A 19,733-nucleotide genomic window follows, 5' to 3' on the forward strand; every position below is an offset into this window, starting at 1 on the left:
CCCTCCTTTCGGCAAATCTGACGACGACTCCATCTTGCTCAAATCAAATCAAATGTTATTGGTCACATACACATGGTTAGCAGATGTTAATGCGAGTGTAGCGAAATGCTTGTGCTTCTAGTTCCGACTGTGCAGTAATATCTAACAAGTTATCTAACAATTTCACAACAACTACGTTATACACACAAGTGTGAAGGAATTAATAAGAATACGTACATATAAATATATGGATGCGCGATGGCCGAACGGCATAGGCAAGAAGCAGTAGATGGTATAGAGTACAGTATATACATATGAGATGAGTAATGTAGGGTATGTAATCATTATATAAAGTGGCATTTTTTAAAGTGATTAGTGATACATTTATTACATCCAATATTTAATTATTAAAGTGGCTAGAGATTTGAGTCAGTATGTTGGCAGCAGCCACTCAATGTTAGTGATGGCTGTTTAACAGTCTGATGGCCTTGAGATAGAAGCTGTTTTTCAGTCTCTATGTCCCGGCTTTGATGCACCTGTACTGACCTCGCCTTCTGGATGATAGTGGGGTGAACAGGCAGTGGCTCGGGGGGTTGTTGTCCTTGATGATCTTTTTGGCCTTCCTGTGACATCGGGTGGTGTAGGTTTCCTGGAGGGAAGGTAGTTTGCCCCCGGTGATGGGTTGTGCAGACCTTACTACCCTCTGCAGAGCCTTTCGGTTGTGGGTGGAGCAGTTGCCGTACCAGGCGGTGATACAGCCCGACAGGATGCTCTCGATTGTGCATCCTTTCCTATAGACAGAAACTCAAACAGGAAGTGCCCGTGCTAAGAACTATTCAACGCTGGTCTAACCAATCGAAATCCACGCTTCAGGATTGTTTTGATCACGTGGACTGGGATATGTTCCCGGTAGCTTGCGAAAAAAATCTAGACACATACACGGATATGGTGACTGAGTTTACAAGTAAGTGTATAGGAGATGTAGTACCCACTGTAACTATTAAAACCTACACTAACCAGAAACCGTGGATGGATGGTAGCATTCGCGCAAAACTGAAAGCGCAAACCACCGCATTTAACCAACAGCAAGGTCACTGGGAATATGGCAGAATATAAACAGTGTAGTTATTCACTCCACAAGGCAAGCAAACAAGCTAAATGTCAGTATAGAGATAAAGTGGAGTCACAATTCAATGGCTCAGACATGACACGTATGTGGCAGGGTCTACAGACAATCCCGGAATACAAAAGGAAAACCAGCCATGTCGTTGAGACCGATGTCTTGCTTCCGGACAGGCTAAATACATTCTTCGACACGCTTTAAGGTTAACACAGTGCCACCGACGCGGCCCACTACCAAGGACTGTATGCTCTCCTTCTCCGTAGCCGACGTGAGTAAAACATTTAAACATTATAAACCTCGCAAGGCTGCCAGCCCAGACGGCAACCCTAGCCACGTCCTCAGAGCATGCACAGACCAGCTGGCTGGTGTGTTTACGGGCATATTCAATCTCTCCCTATCCCAGTCTGCTGTCCCCACATGCTTCAAGATGGCCACCATTGTTCCTGTACCCAAGAAGGCAAAGGTAACTGAACTTAATGACTATCGCCCCATAGCACTCACCTCTGTCATCATGAAGTGCTTTGAGAGACTAGTCAAGGATCATATCATCTCTACCTTACCTGCCACCCGAGACTTACTTCAATTTGCTTTCTGCCCCAATAGATCCACAGACAATGCAATCGCCATCACTCTGCACACTGCCCTATCCCATCTGGACAAGAGGAATACCTATGTAAGAATTCTGTTTATTGACTATAGCTCAGCATTCAACACCATAGTACCTTCCAAGCTCATTAAGCTCGAGGCCCTGGGTCTGAACCCCACCCTGTGCAACTGAGTCCTGAACTTCCCTACGGGCCGCCCCCAGGTGGTGAAGGTAGGAAACATCACCTCCACTCCGCTGATCCTCAACACTGAGCCCCACAAGGGTTCGTGCTCCGCCCCCTCCTGTGCTCCCTGTTCATCCATGACTGTGTAGCCAAGCACGCCTCCAATGACACAACAGTAGTAGGCTTGATTACCAAGGATGACGAGACAGCCTACAGGGACGAGGCGAGTGCTCTGGGAGTGTGGTGCCTGGAAAACAACCTCTCACTCAACATCAGCAGAGGGTGCACCCCCCATCTACAGTGAGGGGGAAAAGTATTTGATCCCCTGCTGATTTTGTACGTTTGCCCACTGACAAAGAAATGATCAGTCTATAATTTTAATGGTAGGTTTATTTGAACAGTGAGAGACAGAATAACAACAAATAAATCCAGAAAAACGCATGTCAAAAATGTTATAAAATGATTTGCATTTTAATGAGGGAAATAAGTATTTGACCCCTCTGCAAAACATGACTTAGTACTTGGTGGCAAAACCCTTGTTGGCAATCACAGAGGTCAGACGTTTCTTGTAGTTGGCCACCAGGTTTGCAAACATCTCAGGAGGGATTTTGTCCCACTTCTCTTTGCAGATCTTCTCCAAGTCATTAAGGTTTCGAGGCTGATATTTGACAACTCGAACCTTCAGCTCCCTCCACAGATTTTCTATGGGATTAAGGTCTGGAGACTGGCTAGGCCACTCCAGGACCTTAATGTGCTTCTTCTTGAGCCACTCCTTTGTTGCCTTGGCCATGTGTCTTGGGTCCTTGTCATGCTGGAATACCCATCCAGACCCCTTTTCAATGCCCTGGCTGAGGGAAGGAGGTCCTCACCCAAGATTTGACGGTACATGGAAAAAAATCTAGATCACCTGTACTCCACACACAGAGACGCGTACAAAGCTCTCCCTCACTCTCCATTTGGTAAATCCGACCACAACTCTATCCTCCTGATTCCTGCTTACAAGCTAAAATTAAAGCAGGAAGCACCAGTGACTCGGTCTATAAAAAAGGGGTCAGATGAGGCAGATGCTAAACTACAGGACTGTTTTGCTATCACAGACTGGAACATGTTCCGGGATTCTTCCGATGGCATTGAGGAGTACACCACATCAGTCACTGGCTTTATCAATAAGTGCATCAATGACGTCGTCCCCACAGTGAGCGTACGTACATAACCCCAACCAGAAGCCATGGATTACAGGCAACAGTCACACTGAGATAAAAGGTAGAGCTGCCGCTTTCAAGGTGCGGGACTCTAACCTGGAAGCTTATAAGAAATCCTGCTATGCCCTGCGACGAACCATCAAACAGGCAAAGCGTCAATACAGGGCTAAGATTGAATCACACTACACCGGCTCCGACGCTCATATTATGTGGCAGGGCTTGCAAACTATTACAGACTACAAAGAGAAGCACAGGCGAGAGCTGCCCAGTGACACGAGCCTATCAGATGAGCTAAATCACTTCTATGCTCGCTTCGAGGCAAGCAACACTGAGGCATGCATGAGAGCATCAGCTGTTCCGGACGACTGTGTGATCATGCTCACTGTAGCCAACATGAGTAAGACCTTTAAACAGGTCAACATACACAAGGCTGCGGGGCCAGACGGATTACCAGGACATGTGCTCCGGGCACATTGGTTTTTAGAGTGAAGTACATCGGAAAAAAGCAAAAGAGAACTGCAAGACTGAAGAGGAGAAAAAACAAGCAACAAACAAAGAAGATAGGCTTTTGAAAAATAACTATTTTTCATAACATTGTAGTTATCTTAGCTAGCTGAATTGTTTACCAGTTGCTAAGCAGTTGCTAGGGACTCTTTTGGAAGAAGCTAGCTAGCTAACGAAGAACAACAAAGAATATCTAGTTAACAGAAGAAAAGAAAGAGAAAATCAGGACAGAAGAAAAAGGATATCAAAGTGAAACAGTTCTCTAAAGACACAAGAGACAATAATACAAGAAACAACACTTCTGTAGCTTGTCAACTATGTGTCTGTCTATCCCTGTTCTCTCTGCACAGGCCATACAAACGCTTCACACCGCGTGGCCGCTGCCACTCTAACCTGGTGGTCCCAGCGGACGCACGACCCACGTGGAGTTCCAGGTCTCCGGCAGCCTCTGGAACTGCCGGTCTTCAGCCAACAAGGCTGAGTTCATCTCAGCCTATGCTACCCTCCAGTCCCTAGACTTCCTGGCGCTGACGGAAACATGGATTACCACAGATAACACTGCTACTCCTACTGCTCTCTCTTCGTCTGCCCACGTGTTCTCGCATACCCCTAGAGCATCGAGCCAGCGGGGTGGTGGCACTGGAATCCTCATCTCTCCCAAGTGGACATTCTCTCTTTCTCCCCTGACCCATCTGTCTATCTCCTCATTTGAATTCCATGCTGTCACAGTTACCAGCCCTTTCAAGCTTAACATCCTTATCATTTATCGCCCTCCAGGTTCCCTTGGAGAGTTCATCAATGAGCTTGACGCCTTGATAAGTTCCTTTCCTGAAGATGGCTCACCTCTCACAGTTCTGGGTGACTTTAACCTCCCCACGTCTACCTTTGACTCATTCCTCTCTGCCTCCTTCTTTCCACTCCTCTCCTCTTTTGACCTCACCCTCTCACCTTCCCCCCCTACTCACAAGGCAGGCAATACGCTTGACCTCATCTTTACTAGATGCTGTTCTTCCACTAATCTCATTGCAACTCCCCTCCAAATCTCTGACCACTACCTTGTATCCTTTTCCCTCTTGCTCTCATCCAACACTTCTCACTCTGCCCCTACTCGGATGGTATTGCGCCGTCCCAACCTTCGCTCTCTCTCTCCCGCTACTCTCTCCTCTTCCATCCTATCATCTCTTCCATCTGCTCAAACCTTCTCCAACCTATCTCCTGATTCTGCCTCCTCAACCCTCCTCTCCTCCCTTCTGCATCCTTTGATTTTCTCTGTCCCCTATCCTCCAGGCCGGCTCGGTCCTCCCCTCCTGCTCCGTGGCTCGACGACTCACTACGAGCTCACAGAACAGGGTTCCGGGCAGCCGAGCGGAAATGGAGGAAAACTCGCCTCCCTGCGAACCTGGCATCCTTTCACTCCCTCCTCTCTACATTCTCCTCTTCTGTCTCTGCTGCTAAAGCTACTTTCTACCACTCTAAATTCCAAGCATCTGCCTCTAACCCTAGGAAGCTCTTTGCTACCTTCTCCTCCCTCCTGAATCCTCCTCCCCCTCCCCCGCCCCCTCCTCCCTCTCTGCGGATGACTTCGTCAACCATTTTGAAAAGAAGGTTGACGATATCCGATCCTCGTTTGCTAAGGCAAACGACACCGCTGGTCCTGCTCACACTGCCCTACCCTGTGCTTTGACCTCTTTCTCCCCTCTCTCTCCAAATGAAATCTCGCGTCTTGTGATGGCCGGCCGCCCAACAACCTGCCCACTTGACCCTATCCGCTCCTCTCTTCTCCAGACCATTTCCGGAGACCTTCTCCCCTACCTCACCTCGCTCATCAACTCATCCTTGACCGCTGGCTACGTCCCTTCCGTCTTCAAGAGAGCGAGAGTTGCACCCCTTCTGAAAAAACCTACACTCGATCCCTCCGATGTCAACAACTACAGACCAGTATCCCTTCTTTCTTTTCTCTCCAAAACTCTTGAACGTGCCGTCCTTGGCCAGCTCTCCTGCTATCTCTCTCAGAATGACCTTGATCCTAATCAGTCAGGTTTCAAGACTGGGCATTCAACTGAGACTGCTCTTCTCTGTGTCACGGAGGCTCTCCGCACTGCTAAAGCTAACTCTCTCTCCTCTGCTCTCATCCTTCTAGACCTATCTGCTGCCTTTGATACTGTGAACCATCAGATCCTCCTCTCCACCCTCTCCGAGTTGGGCATCTCCCGGCGCGGCCCACGCTTGGATTGCGTCCCTACCTGACAGGTCGCTCCTACCAGGTGGCGTGGCGAGAATCTGTCTCCGCACCATGCGCTCTCACCACTGGTGTCCCCCAGGGCTCTGTTCTAGGCCCTCTCCTATTCTCGCTATACACCAAGTCACTTGGCTCTGTCATATCCTCACATGGTCTCTCCTATCATTGCTATGCAGACGACACACAATTAATCTTCTCCTTTCCCCCTTCTGATAACCAGGCGGCGAATCGCATCTCTGCATGTCTGTCAGACATATCAGTGTGGATGACGGATCACCACCTCAAGCTGAACCTCGGCAAGACGGAGCTGCTCTTCCTCCCGGGGAAGGACTGCCCGTTCCATGATCTCGCCATCACGGTTGACAACTTCATTGTGTCCTCCTCCCAGAGTGCTAAGAGCCTTGGCGTGACCCTGGACAACAACCTGTCGTTCTCCACTAACATCAAGGCGGTGACCCGATCCTGTAGGTTCATGCTATACAACATTCACAGAGTACGACCCTGCCTCACACAGGAAGCGGCGCAGGTCCTAATCCAGGCTCTTGTCATCTCCCGTCTGGATTACTGCAACTCGCTGTTGGCGGGGCTCCCTGCCTGTGCCATTAAACCCCTACAACTCATCCAGAACGCTGCAGCCCGTCTGGTGTTCAACCTTCCCAAGTTCTCTCACGTCACCCCGCTCCTCCGCACACTCCACTGGCTTCCAGTTGAAGCTCGCATCTGCTACAAGACCATGGTGCTTGCCTACGGAGCTGTGAGGGGAACGGCACCTCCGTACCTTCAGGCTCTGATCAGTCCCTACACCCAAAGAAGGGCACTGCGTTCATCCACCTCTGGCCTGCTGGCCCCCCTACCTCTGCGGAAGCACAGTTCCCGCTCAGCCCAGTCAAAACTGTTCGCTGCTCTGGCACCCCAATGGTGGAACAAGCTCCCTCACGACGCCAGGACAGCGGAGTCAATCACCACCTTCCGGAGACACCTGAAACCCCACCTCTGTAAGGAATACCTGGGATAGGATTAAGTAATCCTTCTACCCCCCCCCCCCACCCTCCCCCCCCAAAAAGATATAGATGTACTATTGTAAAGTGGTTGTTCCACTGGATATCATAAGGTGAATGCACCAATGTCTAAGTCGCTCTGGATAAGAGCGTCTGCTAAATGACGTAAATGTAAATGTAAATGACTAACCGGTGTCTGTATGTAGCCTCGCTACTTTTATAATCCCGCTACTGTATATAGCCTGTCTTTTTACTGTTGTTTTATTTCTTTATCTACCTATTGTTCACCTAATAACTTTTTTGCACTATTGGTTAGAGCCTGTAAGTAAGCATTTCACTGTAAGGTCTACTCCTGTTGTATTAGGCGCACGTGACAAATCAACTTTGATTTGATTTGATTTGAGATGCACAATTGAAAGCTCGACAGTCCACTGCCTGCTCACCCTGCTATCATCCAGAAGGTGAGGTCAGTACAGGTTCATCAAAGCTCATTTTTCAACCACTCCACAAATTTCTTGTTAAAAAGCTATACTTTTGGCAAGTCGTTAAGACATCTACTTTGTGCATGACACAAGTAATTTTCCCAACAATTGTTTACATACAGATTATTTCACTTATAATTCATCTTATGACAATTCCAGTGGGTCAGAAGTTTACATACATGTCATGGCTTTAGAAGCTTCTGATAGGCTAATTGACATAATTTGGGACAATTGGAGGTGTACCTGTGGATGTATTTCAAGGCCTACCTTCAAACTCAGTGCCTCTTTGCTTGACATCATGGGAAAATCCAAAGAAATCAGCCAAGACCTCAGAAAAAAAATGTAGACCTCCACAAGTCTGGTTTATCCTTGGGAGCAATTTTCAAACGCCTGAAGGTACCACGTTCATCTGTACAAACAATAGTACGCAAGAATAAACACCATGGGATCACGCAGCCGTCAAACCGCTCAGGAAGGAGACGCTTTCTGTCTCCTAGAGATGAACGTACTTTGGTGCGAAAAGTGCAAATCAATCCCAGAACAACAGCAAAGGACCTTGTGAAGATGCTGGAGGAAACAGGTACAAAAGTACCTATATCCACAGTAAAACAAGTCCTATATCGACATAACCTGACAGGCCGCTCAGCAAGGAAGAAGCCACTGCTCAAAAACCGGCATAAAAAAAGCTAGACCACGGTTTGCAACTGCACATCAGGACAAAGATCGTACTTTTTGGAGAAATGTCCTCTGGTCTGATGAAACAAAAATAGAACTGTTTGGCCATAATGACCATCGTTATGTTTGGAGGAAAAAGGGGGACGCTTGCAAGCCGAAGAACACCATCCCAACCGTGAAGCATGGGGGTGGCAGCATCATGTTGTGGGGGTGCTTTGCTGCAGGAGGGACTGGTACACTTCACAAAATAGATGGCATCATGAGGCAGGAAAATTATGTGAATATATTGTAGCAACATCTCAAGACATCAGTCAGGAAGTTAAAGTTTGGTTGCAAATGGGTCTTCCAAATGGACAATGACCCCAAGTATACTTTGAAAGTTGTGGCAAAACGGCTTAAGGACAACAAAGTCAAGGTATTGGAGTGGACATCACAAAGCCCTGACCTCAATTCCATAGAAAAATGTGTGTGTGAGCAAGGAGGCCTACAAACCTGACTCAGTTACACCAGCTCTGTCAGGAGGAATGGGGCAAAATTCACCCAACTTATTGTGGGAAGCTTGTGGAAGGCTACCTGAAACGTTTGACCCAAGTTACACAATTTAAAGGCAATGCTACCAAATACTATTTGAGTGTATGTAAACTTCTGACCCACTGGGAATTTGATGAAGGAAATAAAAGGTGGAATAAATCACTCTATATTATTATTCTGACATTTCACATTCTTAAAATAAAGTGGTGATCCTAACTGACCTAAGAAAGGGAATTTTTACTAGGATTGAATGTCAGGAATTGTGAAAAACTGAGTTTAAATGTATTTGGCTAAGGTGTATGTAAACTTCCGACTTCAACTGTATATACTGTATTCTATACTATTCTACTGTATCTTAGTCCGTTCCGCTCTGACATCGCTTGTCGATATATGTATATAGTCTTAATTCATTCATACATAGATTTGTGTGTATTGGGTATATGTTGTTTAATTTGTTAGATATTACTTGTTAGATATTACTGCATTGTAGGAGCTAGAAACACAAGCATTTCGCTACACCCGCAATAACATCTTCTAATCACGTGTATGTGACCAATCAAATTGGATTTGATTTGACATGGTGGTCTTCTTGTAGCTCAGTTGGTAGTTCATGGTGCTTGCAACTTTAAAATGAAGATAGCCTCGATGGCGCTGCCTGTGCTGTCACAGACGTCATAATGGCATAGATACAAAGGTGAGACCTCTATAAATGTTTATGGTGTAAATTTTTTAGGTTGTGACCATTTCGGTTTGGACAATAGCTAGCATATGGCTGGATAGTTTTAATTTGGACAGATGTACATCACAGCAAACATATATATTTTAGTCCCAAAACCATACTTTACGTATTTTATGAAATATTAGATGTTCGGTAATGACACTTCTTAAAAATATATGAAGCTTTACCAACTTGCTCACTCATTTTTTCCCCAAAATGATTGCAGACAGACTACTCGCCATGTGGCCATGCTGGAGAGGGGTGCAATCCCATCACCTGGTGATATTTGTAGGGGTGTGGTTTAAGGCACACATTCATTCTACAGTCAGTTAAAGTCTGTGTTTAGGTAGTGGCATCAAAAGTTGGGACAGCATTTTTCAGAGAAAGATGTTTAAAAATAAACAAAACACTAATAAGATCAGTATCTTTCAATGTGGTAATAGAATAACTCAATATGTTCTATTGAAATAATAGTGTTAAAAAAAATTAAAATCATGAATTGTTTTATTTTCAAACATGAATTTTAAGAGTCGCTGTGGGGCAGCCACTTATGAATAGAAATAGGTGTATAAACAATGACTTTGTACTATATTAATTTAACAATACGTTTGTTATTGCCTTGGAATTAATTAGAACATATCATGATGAAAACAAAATCTCCATTTGGACACTTTTAGATTCTGTAGATTCACTTCTGTAGATTCACTCATATACATGAATATGTTTACAATATGTGTCAGTTGCCTGGCCCTGGCTGGTATGTATAGATTACGATAAAGGGAGCAGAGATTAGGTCAAAAATCAGTAACCACAGCAAGGAATTTCTAAGGGGTAGGTTAACTTCGTGACACACCAACTGCAACATACAACATCACACATTCACCCAAACCACTGTATTCGGTGCATTTTAAGTCCATTTTATTACAATGCATTAGGCTTAATGCCTTACATTTTACTTCATTACATTATTATTTTCTTATGTTTTTTATGGTCAAGTTAAGTGTGTGTGTGTGTTTCAAAAGAGGCCCCCAGTAGACCACATGACGCATATCAGAAGATGTTGGGTCTTCTGCGCAACTTGCCCACCCTCAAGTGGTTATCTCTCCTCAGCATTCAGAAGGAAAACAACCCGAAGCAAGGAGTAGGCCTACCGCAAACGACCATTTAGTTGACCTCATTTAGACAATTGTTGTAAATACTGCCAGAAAACGTGATTTGCTTGCATTTTGACCGGTTATAGTGGTGCAAAAAATGGTTGACTAACACCTTTACGCAGACCTGTGCCTTGCGCCCGTCCAGACGTTCAACTTCTACGCATAGCACCAGCGCAACGGGTTACAATATGCTCACAGACCACGAAAAGGAGCTGATCGCTAAAATTTGGGACAAAATGATTCCCGTGGCTTCCGACATCGGAGCTGAATGTCTTCTAAGGTAGGCCTAAGTTAATTGTAAATAACATACAAGCAACACACACATCTGAACATAACTTCCTTTCTGATAAGATGCCACTTTCGATATGGTAGGCTAAACGGTGTTAAAACTAAGACATTTCGTTGGCAAAAACTGTCTTTGCTTCTGCTATTGGAAAATGTATTTGTGAAAGGTGTCATGTATTTGAATGAAAACAAAACGTATATGTTTTTTGTGTTGTTACATTTTTGTTTATTATATGGTTAGCCTGTTACAATAATTTAGCAATTAAATTGGGTTCATGGTCCATTTACCCAAACTTGGTGGTAATGGAGGCAACAACAGAGGTCTCTCTTGGACCTGTTGTCAGTCAGAAATATAATGCCCACTTGCAGACCTATACTTTATCACTGTATCACAGGATGATGACGACTTTTCCCGGGACGAAAACATACTTCGCCCACCTGGACATCAGACCCAGGTCCACGCACCTGCGTTCCCACGGGAAGAAGATAGTTCTCGCGATAGCTGAGTGTTCCAAAGACATCAGCTCGATGATGGTCACCCTGGCACCGCTCCAAACACTGCATGCCTACAAACTGAGAATAGACCCCTGCAACTTCAAGGTGCCTTCCCTATTTCTCTTGATGAACTGTTCCATCAGATATTAGTCCTAGTACATCCCTATCCCTACTTATATAATCTGCTGGAACACACTCATTGTGTCCTAATAATCTTTACTCCTTGAATTGTGCACTCATTCACTACTCCCCACAAATTGGTGTTGGCATAGACTGGGAGTTTCCACCATATTTCTTATACCAATAATTTCATTTCTAATCTATGAAGGGAACTTAACAAATGCACTTGTGGTTTATTTTATGATTTTTTTTCCTTTGTGTTTTGTTTATTTCTCTCATAGCTTCTTTGTCACTGTATCCTCGTGACTTTGGCCGCTCACATGGGTGATGAGTTCGATCCTGTCGCGCACGCAGCCATGGACAAGTACCTCTCGGCCTTCGCAGCCGTCCTTGCAGAGAAATACAGATAAGGAGCGTCATAGCCCCATCATAGAAATCAAATGTTGCTGTGCCGTTAACTTATTATAGAGTATTTTATTTGTGTGTTTTTCTTTTGTAATAAAACCTGACAGAAACACCTGAGTGCTTGTGTCGTTAACTCTCTGTAATAAGGAGGAAATCGTTACATGTTCAGCTGTATTAAGTTCTGTCGGTTAGTTGTGACAGAGTTCCCTTTGGGTATAGAAATGTGTAAACTAAACCATCTGCTGCGGACCATACATCCCAAGTACATCCCAAGCAGTGGCGACCGTCATATCTTTTTTGGGGGGGGGGGCTTGCCTGTTTTGCATGTTATTTTGGCATTAATACGTGTCACATATCAGTTTGCAAACAATGTAAAAAATATATATTATTTAATAAAGCCGCATACAAACATGGTCTTGAGTAAGGCAGCTCCAAAAGGCAGGTGTTTCAGCCTAACTCAGTGCTTTCTGTGGTGGTGGTGTTACGCGGAGTGGAACAGGGGAACCCAAGAGCAGACTCAGACGAGGAGACTGGGATGAAGTAATCAAGGTATTTATTGAAACACGGGGAAGATGGAGTGCAGGCCAGGGGAAACTCAGGTGGGTTGCAGGAAACCAGGTGCGGAGGCTGAGGCTGGAGCGAGAGGTGTGGGGACAGGGTAAGCAGGTCCGGAGGGGAATCCAAGGGAGTAGTAGAGTGGGGAATCCAGGACAGAGTAGCAGGATGACGAGACGTGGGACTGGAGACAGGGACCAGAGTCAGAGCAGGCAGAACTGTAGCGGAGAGGAAAACAGAGTCAGGCAAGGAAAACAGGCACAACAGGATAACAGGATCTAACAGTAACAAACGGCTAGAAGCGTAGACTGACTGAGCAGAGATTACGATCTGGCAGCGTGGAAGTGGCAGGGCTGAGTATTTGTAGAGGTCTTGATTATGGAACAGGTTGCAACTGGTGGGGATCTGCTCAGACTCCAGTACACCTGTCTCCACCCACACAATCACACAAACACAGAGAGAGGGGGAGAGGGAGAGAGTACTGGGGAAGTGGTGGCAGGTCAAGGAGACACAGGATGCGCAGTAGAGGGCATTGCAGGAGCAGATGTGACAGGTGGGGCAAGCCAGCAGAAAATACGGAGCGTTGCGCTGTGATTGGCTCAGTTTTCTGTCACTCATGAGGACACTACATCACCACCAAGTCTGAGGGTAGAGCTCGACAATTCAAGCCCCTCGGGTGCTGCCATAGAGTTACATTAGAAGTGCACATCTAAGAAGGCTCAAGTCAGTGGCCACAGATAAAATGATGTGAAATCACCTTATATCTACAGTAGCTTTGATTGGACTGATCATGTCAACATCATACTTTCAAAATCTTAGCTAGCAGTCATCATGAACCATCATCATGAATAAAGTCGACAATCTACTGGCAAATCCTTTTTAATCCTTGTCATATGAAGAGAAATAATGAAGAGAAATTAAAGATAAAACGTATCGGTACTCATCGGCCATTCAACATAAACATTACACAACAAGTTGGAAATCGCAAGTTCAACAATGAGAGATTTGGAACTAACTGCAAGCACTGCAAAGCAATCATTAGCCCGCTATTCAGTGGAATGGCTGTGTGGTCCCAAGTCTAAGATTAAGGGCCTCTTTTCCTAGTTTAAAATTATAAACATTAAACATTGGCCATGCTGTCAATGAAGCATGATTAGTCATTTAAAAATCATGTTAACCACTATTATTAAACACGGAATGAGTCCATGCAACCTATTATGTGACTTCTTAAGCAAATTTTTACTCCTGAACTTATTTAGGGTTGCCATAACCAAGGGGTTGAATACTTATTGACTCAATACATTTTAGCTTTTATTTTTGTATTATTTAAAAAAATGTTCTACAAACAAAATTCCACTTTGACATTATGCGGTAGTGTAGGGAGATCAGTGACACAACATCTCAATGTAATCAATTTTAAATTCAGGCTGTAACACAACAACAAAAGTGGAAAAAAAGCAAAAGGGTGTGAATACTTTCTGAAGGCACTGTAAGTATAGGCTATGACCTGAGAGTCTCAGAATCTATATTTGCTTTCCTCAAATGTTTTTTGCTGTTTCACGGAAATCCACCTAAAGGAGAACCTATTCGACAATGTTCAACTATGTCTTATCTAAAGCGTGATGGGTTATCTCCAACCAATCATATTACATTTTTCGTTTTGGGGGCGGAGTGCACAAATACCATAAAACTAAAGATTTTTCCGAAATGTTTTCATGATTTATATTCTCACTAGAAACTAAGCTAAATCTTCACGAGCAAACATGGTTGAGTGGACAGACGAAGAGCGCGCGGCCATCTCCAACATCTTCTCCAAACTAGACTATGACGAAATTGGCCAAAAGTCCCTGTCAAGGTAAGACAAGAAACTTTGGTTTACTTTCATTTTGATTGTTAGTCCCCCTAATTTTCATCTTCTTCGTCATTTTCTGTTGTTGTTCAGCATCACACTGTTCTCTCCGCTCCTCTCTCCGCTCCCCTCAGGTGTCTGATCGTGTACCCCTGGACCCAGAGGTATTTCGGGGGCTTCGGCAACCTGTACAACGCAGAGGCCATCATGAACAACCCTCTGATTGCTAAGCACGGCACCACGGTGCTGCGCGGTCTGGACAGAGCTCTGAAGAACATGGACGACATCAAGAACACATACGCCGAGCTGAGCGTTCTGCACTCTGAGAAACTGCACGTGGATCCCGACAACTTTAAGGTAAGATAGGCGACAAAATAACATTGAAGTCCACTCGATCAAGCTACCCCCAAATACATTCTAAACATATCACTTTTGCTGTGATTTGTTCTCTTTCACAGCTGTTGTCTGACTGTCTGACCATCGTCATCGCTGGGAAGATGGGCAACGCATTCACACCCGAATATCAGGCATCCTTCCAGAAGTTCTTGTCAGTGGTGGTGTCTGCTCTGGGCAGGCAGTACCACTAGAGTCAGTCTCCATATAGCTGACCGAGGGGACAGCCTGTGTGCTCATGTGTTTCACTCCTCAATGAAGAAATAAAATAAGCATATAAGCATCTGTTTGTTGATCATGTGTGTTTATTTTACGCGTGCATAATTGTATCCATACAAGCCTAGACAAATTGCACTTTAAGGATAGCTAATATAATAACACATTTAAAGGTTTCAATGGTTATTTCATATATAGATGTTCGATCTATTACACATTATAAAAATGTGAATTCAATAATACATTAGACAACATGAACAAGTTAGCGAATGGATGCATATTGCCTACAAGCCTACAGAGTCGGCCAGGCTGAATTGTATTGTTGCTGGCTGTAAAACACGTGGCAAATATTAACATGACTATTTATGCATAAAACATACAAAAACAAAACTGTGAAGTGAAACACCTCTATGTATAGACTGAGAAGAAAAAGAATGGTTATAAAACACACATCGCTGCTTCATGGATGGAATGGGCAATTTCAACGATTATTTTTTACTGTTTAAAGAAATAAATTATTGTCGTTTAAGTTTTAACAGTTAATATTCATTTGTCAAAAGTATTTACTTTACATTTTCTTTAGTTTACTGTAGCTGTTGTCATATTGATATCCGTCATGCAAAACAGTATAATTCCAGAAACTTTTAATCCCCTGTTAAGGTTGTTTTTCGTTTCGTTAGATACAATTGACCTCCACTTGTAGGTTACATTTAGAAAAAGCTAGTTTGTTTGGTGCAGGAAACGACCCCATATACATATATATATTTTTTTAAAGTTTTGCATATTGGCCAAAGTTTTTTATTTTCTACTGTATATAAAGGGATGAGTTTCGAGATTCCTACACCCAGTGGTGTAAAGTACTTAAGCAAAAATACTTTAAAGTACTACTTAAGTAGTTGTCAGGGTATCTGTACTTTATCTTGCTATTTATATTTTTGTCACCTTTTACTTCACTACATTCTTCTTACTCCATACATTTTTCCTGACACCCAAAAGTAGTCGTTACATTTTGACAGGAAAATGGTCCAATTCACACACTTATCAAGAGAACATCCCTGGTCAGCATTACTGCCACTGATCTGGCAGACTCACTAAACACAAATGCTTCGTTTGTAAATGATGTCTGAGTGTTGGAGTGAGCCCCTAGCTATCCACCAATAAATAAAAAAGGAAGATCATGCGGCCTGGTTTGGCTAATATAAGGAATTTGAAATGGTTTATACTTTTACTTTTGATACTTATGTACATTTTAGCAATTATATTTCATTTTGATACTTAATTACATTTAAAACCAAATACTTGTAGACTTTTACTCAAGTAGTATTTTACTGGGTGACTTCCACTTTTACTTGAGTCATTTTCTATTAAGGTATCTTTACTTTTACTCAAGTATGACAATTGAGTACTTTTTCCACCACTGCCCACAGCAACCTGTTCCATGCAGGCCCCTGCAGCAGCTGGTCGGCCTCTCCAACTGTGACCTATGTGCGGTTTTAGAAGATAAGAATGGCAACACCTAGTGTTATCTATAAACACATACAGTAGGCCCACACATGATCTGAGAAAGTCTATGAGTGAAAGGCGAATATATGCGTTTTACATTTATTTCATGAAGGCATCCCGATAAAATGTATAACCATATGTCTCTCCACTGTGGCTATACTGTTCCCAAGCAGATTACTCCTCATCACACAGGCAGGTGTAGGAGAAGGCAGCTGATACATACATACATACATACATACATACATACATACATACATACATACATACATACATACATACATACATACATACATACATACATACATACATACATACATACATACATACATACATACATACATACATACATACATAACATTCCCCCCAGTATCACGATATCAAGCACTTCATTCCAGAAATCATTATATTCGTTGAGAACCTATCGAATGTTGGTCTTCATTCAGTTTTTTCCCCATCTGTTAATATCCAGTCACCACTCCTCTGTTAGCAACTCAAATCAATTATTAAACGGTCACTTTCTATCATCTTGATTGTGCACCATTTTTAGAAAGTAGAAATTGGTGCAAAGTATTATCTATTTTCATAAGAACAGATCAATTTTCATACTTAAGTTATTGTCAAAAAGCAAGCAGCAGTAAGTCTTCATCATCGCTTGATTGTGTGAGATATATTATTGCATTATAACAGATAATATGGGTTACATAGTAAGATATCAAAATCCTTATTCTATGAAATGTTTCTAGGCTATATTTAGCCCTAATAGATATGGCGGCAACGCCTTGCAATGAACTTGGTTACTCCTATACGCCTATGTCAAAAGCATTGGGATTTTCTGCGTTACCATGTATAGCCCAAAGCGATAAGACAAGACAACACCCTAAATTCACAGAACTGATGCTCCATCTCACTCCATCATTTTACTCAATTATCTCATCATAGCCAATAGAAAACGAGTAGAGGTGGGGTTTGGTGACGTGTGTCTTGGGCCATAAAACAGGTGTCAGGATCCGTCTAACTTCAGACCCTTCTAAAGCTTCATTCATCCTCTGAATATCTTCTTTGGTACAGCAGAACCTCTTGCCAAAATGAGCCTGTCAGCTAAGGAAAAAGTCATCGTCAAGGACTTCTTTGCGAAAGTCTCCAGCAGGTCCGACGAGATCGGCGCCGAGGCTCTCGCGAGGTAAAGATGAACATACTTTATCATCAGTTTGGCTACAACGGGGTGGAGTCTATCTACAATTATTCGATTTATGGATATTGTATTAGTTAGAACATTATTGTATTAGGCAACTCTAATAGAAAATGATCTAACAGGCTTATATACATTTCTAAAAATACAAACCAGTTCCTGAAATTGACTGCATGACTGATACTTATCAGATACAGAGTGTTATTGGTACTGAGTATTGATATGTTCGACAGAGCAATTACCACGTACCCTAACCAATCCTTTCTCTCCTTCCTCCATGCAGGTTGATCGTGGTGTACCCCCAGACCAAGTCTTACTTCGCCCACTGGAAGGACCTGAGCCCCAACGGCGATCCCGTTAGGAAGCACGGCATCACGGTCATGGGTGGCTTGTACGAGGCGGTGAGCAAGATCGATGACCTGACCGTTGGTCTTCTGACCCTGAGCGAGCTGCACGCCTTCGTGCTTAGAGTTGACCCCGTCAACTTCAAGGTAATTTTCACGAACTATAGCCAATGTAACCATATGCTCTATAGGCATATGGGCCATGTATTAGCCTACCTACTACGTTTGCAGAAGGTGTCATTGCACTTTTCTCAGCATAATCAAACTGACTCTTTGCTCTGTTTGTCCCTCGTCAGATTCTGTCCCACTGCATCATGGTGGTCTTGTCCATGCTGTTCGCCGAGGAGTTCACCCCTCAGATCCATGTTGCCGTGGACAAGTTCCTCGCCCTGGTGGCCCTGGCTCTGGCCGAGAAGTACCGCTAAATGACCAATCAGCACCAACACGCCGGCACTCACACCTGATGTGGTCCTCAGTGTGGAAATAAAAGGTCTTTACTGAGAAATAAAAAGTGCAATCAATGAAATCAATGAAAGTTTCTATGGTCTTTCTTCGTACTTTTGTAAAAAAAAAAAAAAGGTATGCTTGTGAGTTAGCTAGCGGTAAGAGGATGAGATTGTCGACAATAAGAGATAAAAATAAATTGGAGTCAAAAACTCTAAAGCAAATACAACTACTTTCATTAAAAAAGCAAAAAAGTCTTATGAATGACACTATTAAATTACAATACAACTTATTCCAATAAATTGAAATGATCGCAAATTGACTTATAATCAATATTAATACCTATGCTATACTAATAACAAAAAATCGATTGGTAGTGCATGCTGGATGCTTTTCGAATGCTCAAAGAGCTTTACATAATAATTTATAGGGGACATTTATTTATACCTCATTCACTAGGACTGTAGTAGATCAACGTGACTTGTAAAACGATTCTGTTGTAGACATCTTTTGTGCTAGGCCTACATGAATAGGTCCAACAGCCGCAACCTCCCAGTTCCTCAACTATAGGCCTACTAAGAAGATGTCAGGAAACATATCTGCGAAAGAAGTGTGTAATTCCAAGCAAACAAAACGAATTAAAGCTCATGTGAAATTGTAATGGAGTCACATCAACAATAACAGAAACGAACAAATACACTGAGATACATTAAATGTATTGAAAATTACCTCAATAAAGAGTATTTCTGAATGATTAAAATAGATTTAGCATAGACTTCTGTATTTCATATGAGTGGAAACCTTCAGATTAACATATATATATATATTTTAGTAATAATGATTCAAAAAAAGTATTTAGATAAAAATAATAGATGACAAACATGTAATTTTTTATACATGTAATATTTTTGATTTATCACATTGGTTGCCTTACAATAGAATAATGAAATTAAAGCCTGTCTGTTTTTGACATAGGCTATTCTTATCAACATTTGGAAGGGTAACTGTACGTTTACTGTACTTACTGTACTTAGGCTACTGTATGGGTCATACTGAGCCAGAACATCAACGTATAGCCGTTTTGAACTAAACACAAGGGGTTGCTATATTGTATTAAACAATTTACTATATGTATTTAAATATGTATTTTGTATTATTATATATGATTATTTATAATCATATATTGCTACCCAAGACTTCAGGTCGTTCATTCTATCGGTTCGGTTGCCAGAAACGTGACCCAGTCATTCAGTCTTTTTTGTTCTGTATCTATGGAGGCGACCCAGTCATTCAGTCTTTTTTGTTCTGTATCTATGGAGGCGACCCAGTCATTCAGTCTTTTTTGTTCTGTATCTATGGAGGCGACCCAGTCGTTCGTTCTAAATGTTCCATTGCCATACTGGCTGGCAACGTTCTTATATCGGAGAGACAGACAGCAAGGGGGCGACATAGAAGCCAATATTCAAGGAATACTACTTTTCTAATTTGTTCCAGCTGCAGCACAAATAGGAAAAGGCCGGGTCGCTCAGAAATGGATTTAGGCAGCATTTTTATAATTGC

The 19,733-nt window shown here is 43.0% G+C and overlaps 3 protein-coding genes across 3 annotated transcripts; all 3 read left to right on the forward strand.

The window, feature by feature from the left end:
* Window positions 1-10,339: 10,339 nt before the first annotated feature.
* hbae4 (hemoglobin alpha embryonic-4) lies at window positions 10,340-11,796 on the forward strand. Its single transcript, NM_001140720.1, is given in 3 exon segments — window positions 10,340-10,655; window positions 11,056-11,260; window positions 11,557-11,796. Coding segments are annotated over 3 exon segments (426 nt in total). The 5' UTR covers window positions 10,340-10,563; the 3' UTR covers window positions 11,686-11,796.
* A 2,024-nt stretch (window positions 11,797-13,820) lies between these two features.
* On the forward strand, window positions 13,821-14,760 carry LOC106589556 (hemoglobin subunit beta-2). Its single transcript, XM_014179681.2, has 3 exons — window positions 13,821-14,090; window positions 14,219-14,441; window positions 14,543-14,760. Exons 1-3 carry the CDS (start codon window positions 13,999-14,001, stop codon window positions 14,669-14,671), a joined length of 444 nt encoding a protein of 147 aa, XP_014035156.2. The 5' UTR covers window positions 13,821-13,998; the 3' UTR covers window positions 14,672-14,760.
* A 2,424-nt stretch (window positions 14,761-17,184) lies between these two features.
* Window positions 17,185-18,259, forward strand: LOC106589557 (hemoglobin subunit alpha-2-like). Its single transcript, XM_014179682.2, has 3 exons — window positions 17,185-17,376; window positions 17,669-17,876; window positions 18,026-18,259. The coding sequence occupies exons 1-3, from the start codon at window positions 17,282-17,284 to the stop codon at window positions 18,152-18,154; spliced, it is 432 nt and encodes a 143-aa protein (XP_014035157.1). The 5' UTR covers window positions 17,185-17,281; the 3' UTR covers window positions 18,155-18,259.
* The last annotated feature ends 1,474 nt before the right edge of the window (window positions 18,260-19,733 follow it).

Source organism: Salmo salar, chromosome ssa28 (assembly GCF_905237065.1).
Source record: "Salmo salar chromosome ssa28, Ssal_v3.1, whole genome shotgun sequence".
Taxonomy (NCBI): Eukaryota; Metazoa; Chordata; class Actinopteri; order Salmoniformes; family Salmonidae; genus Salmo; species Salmo salar.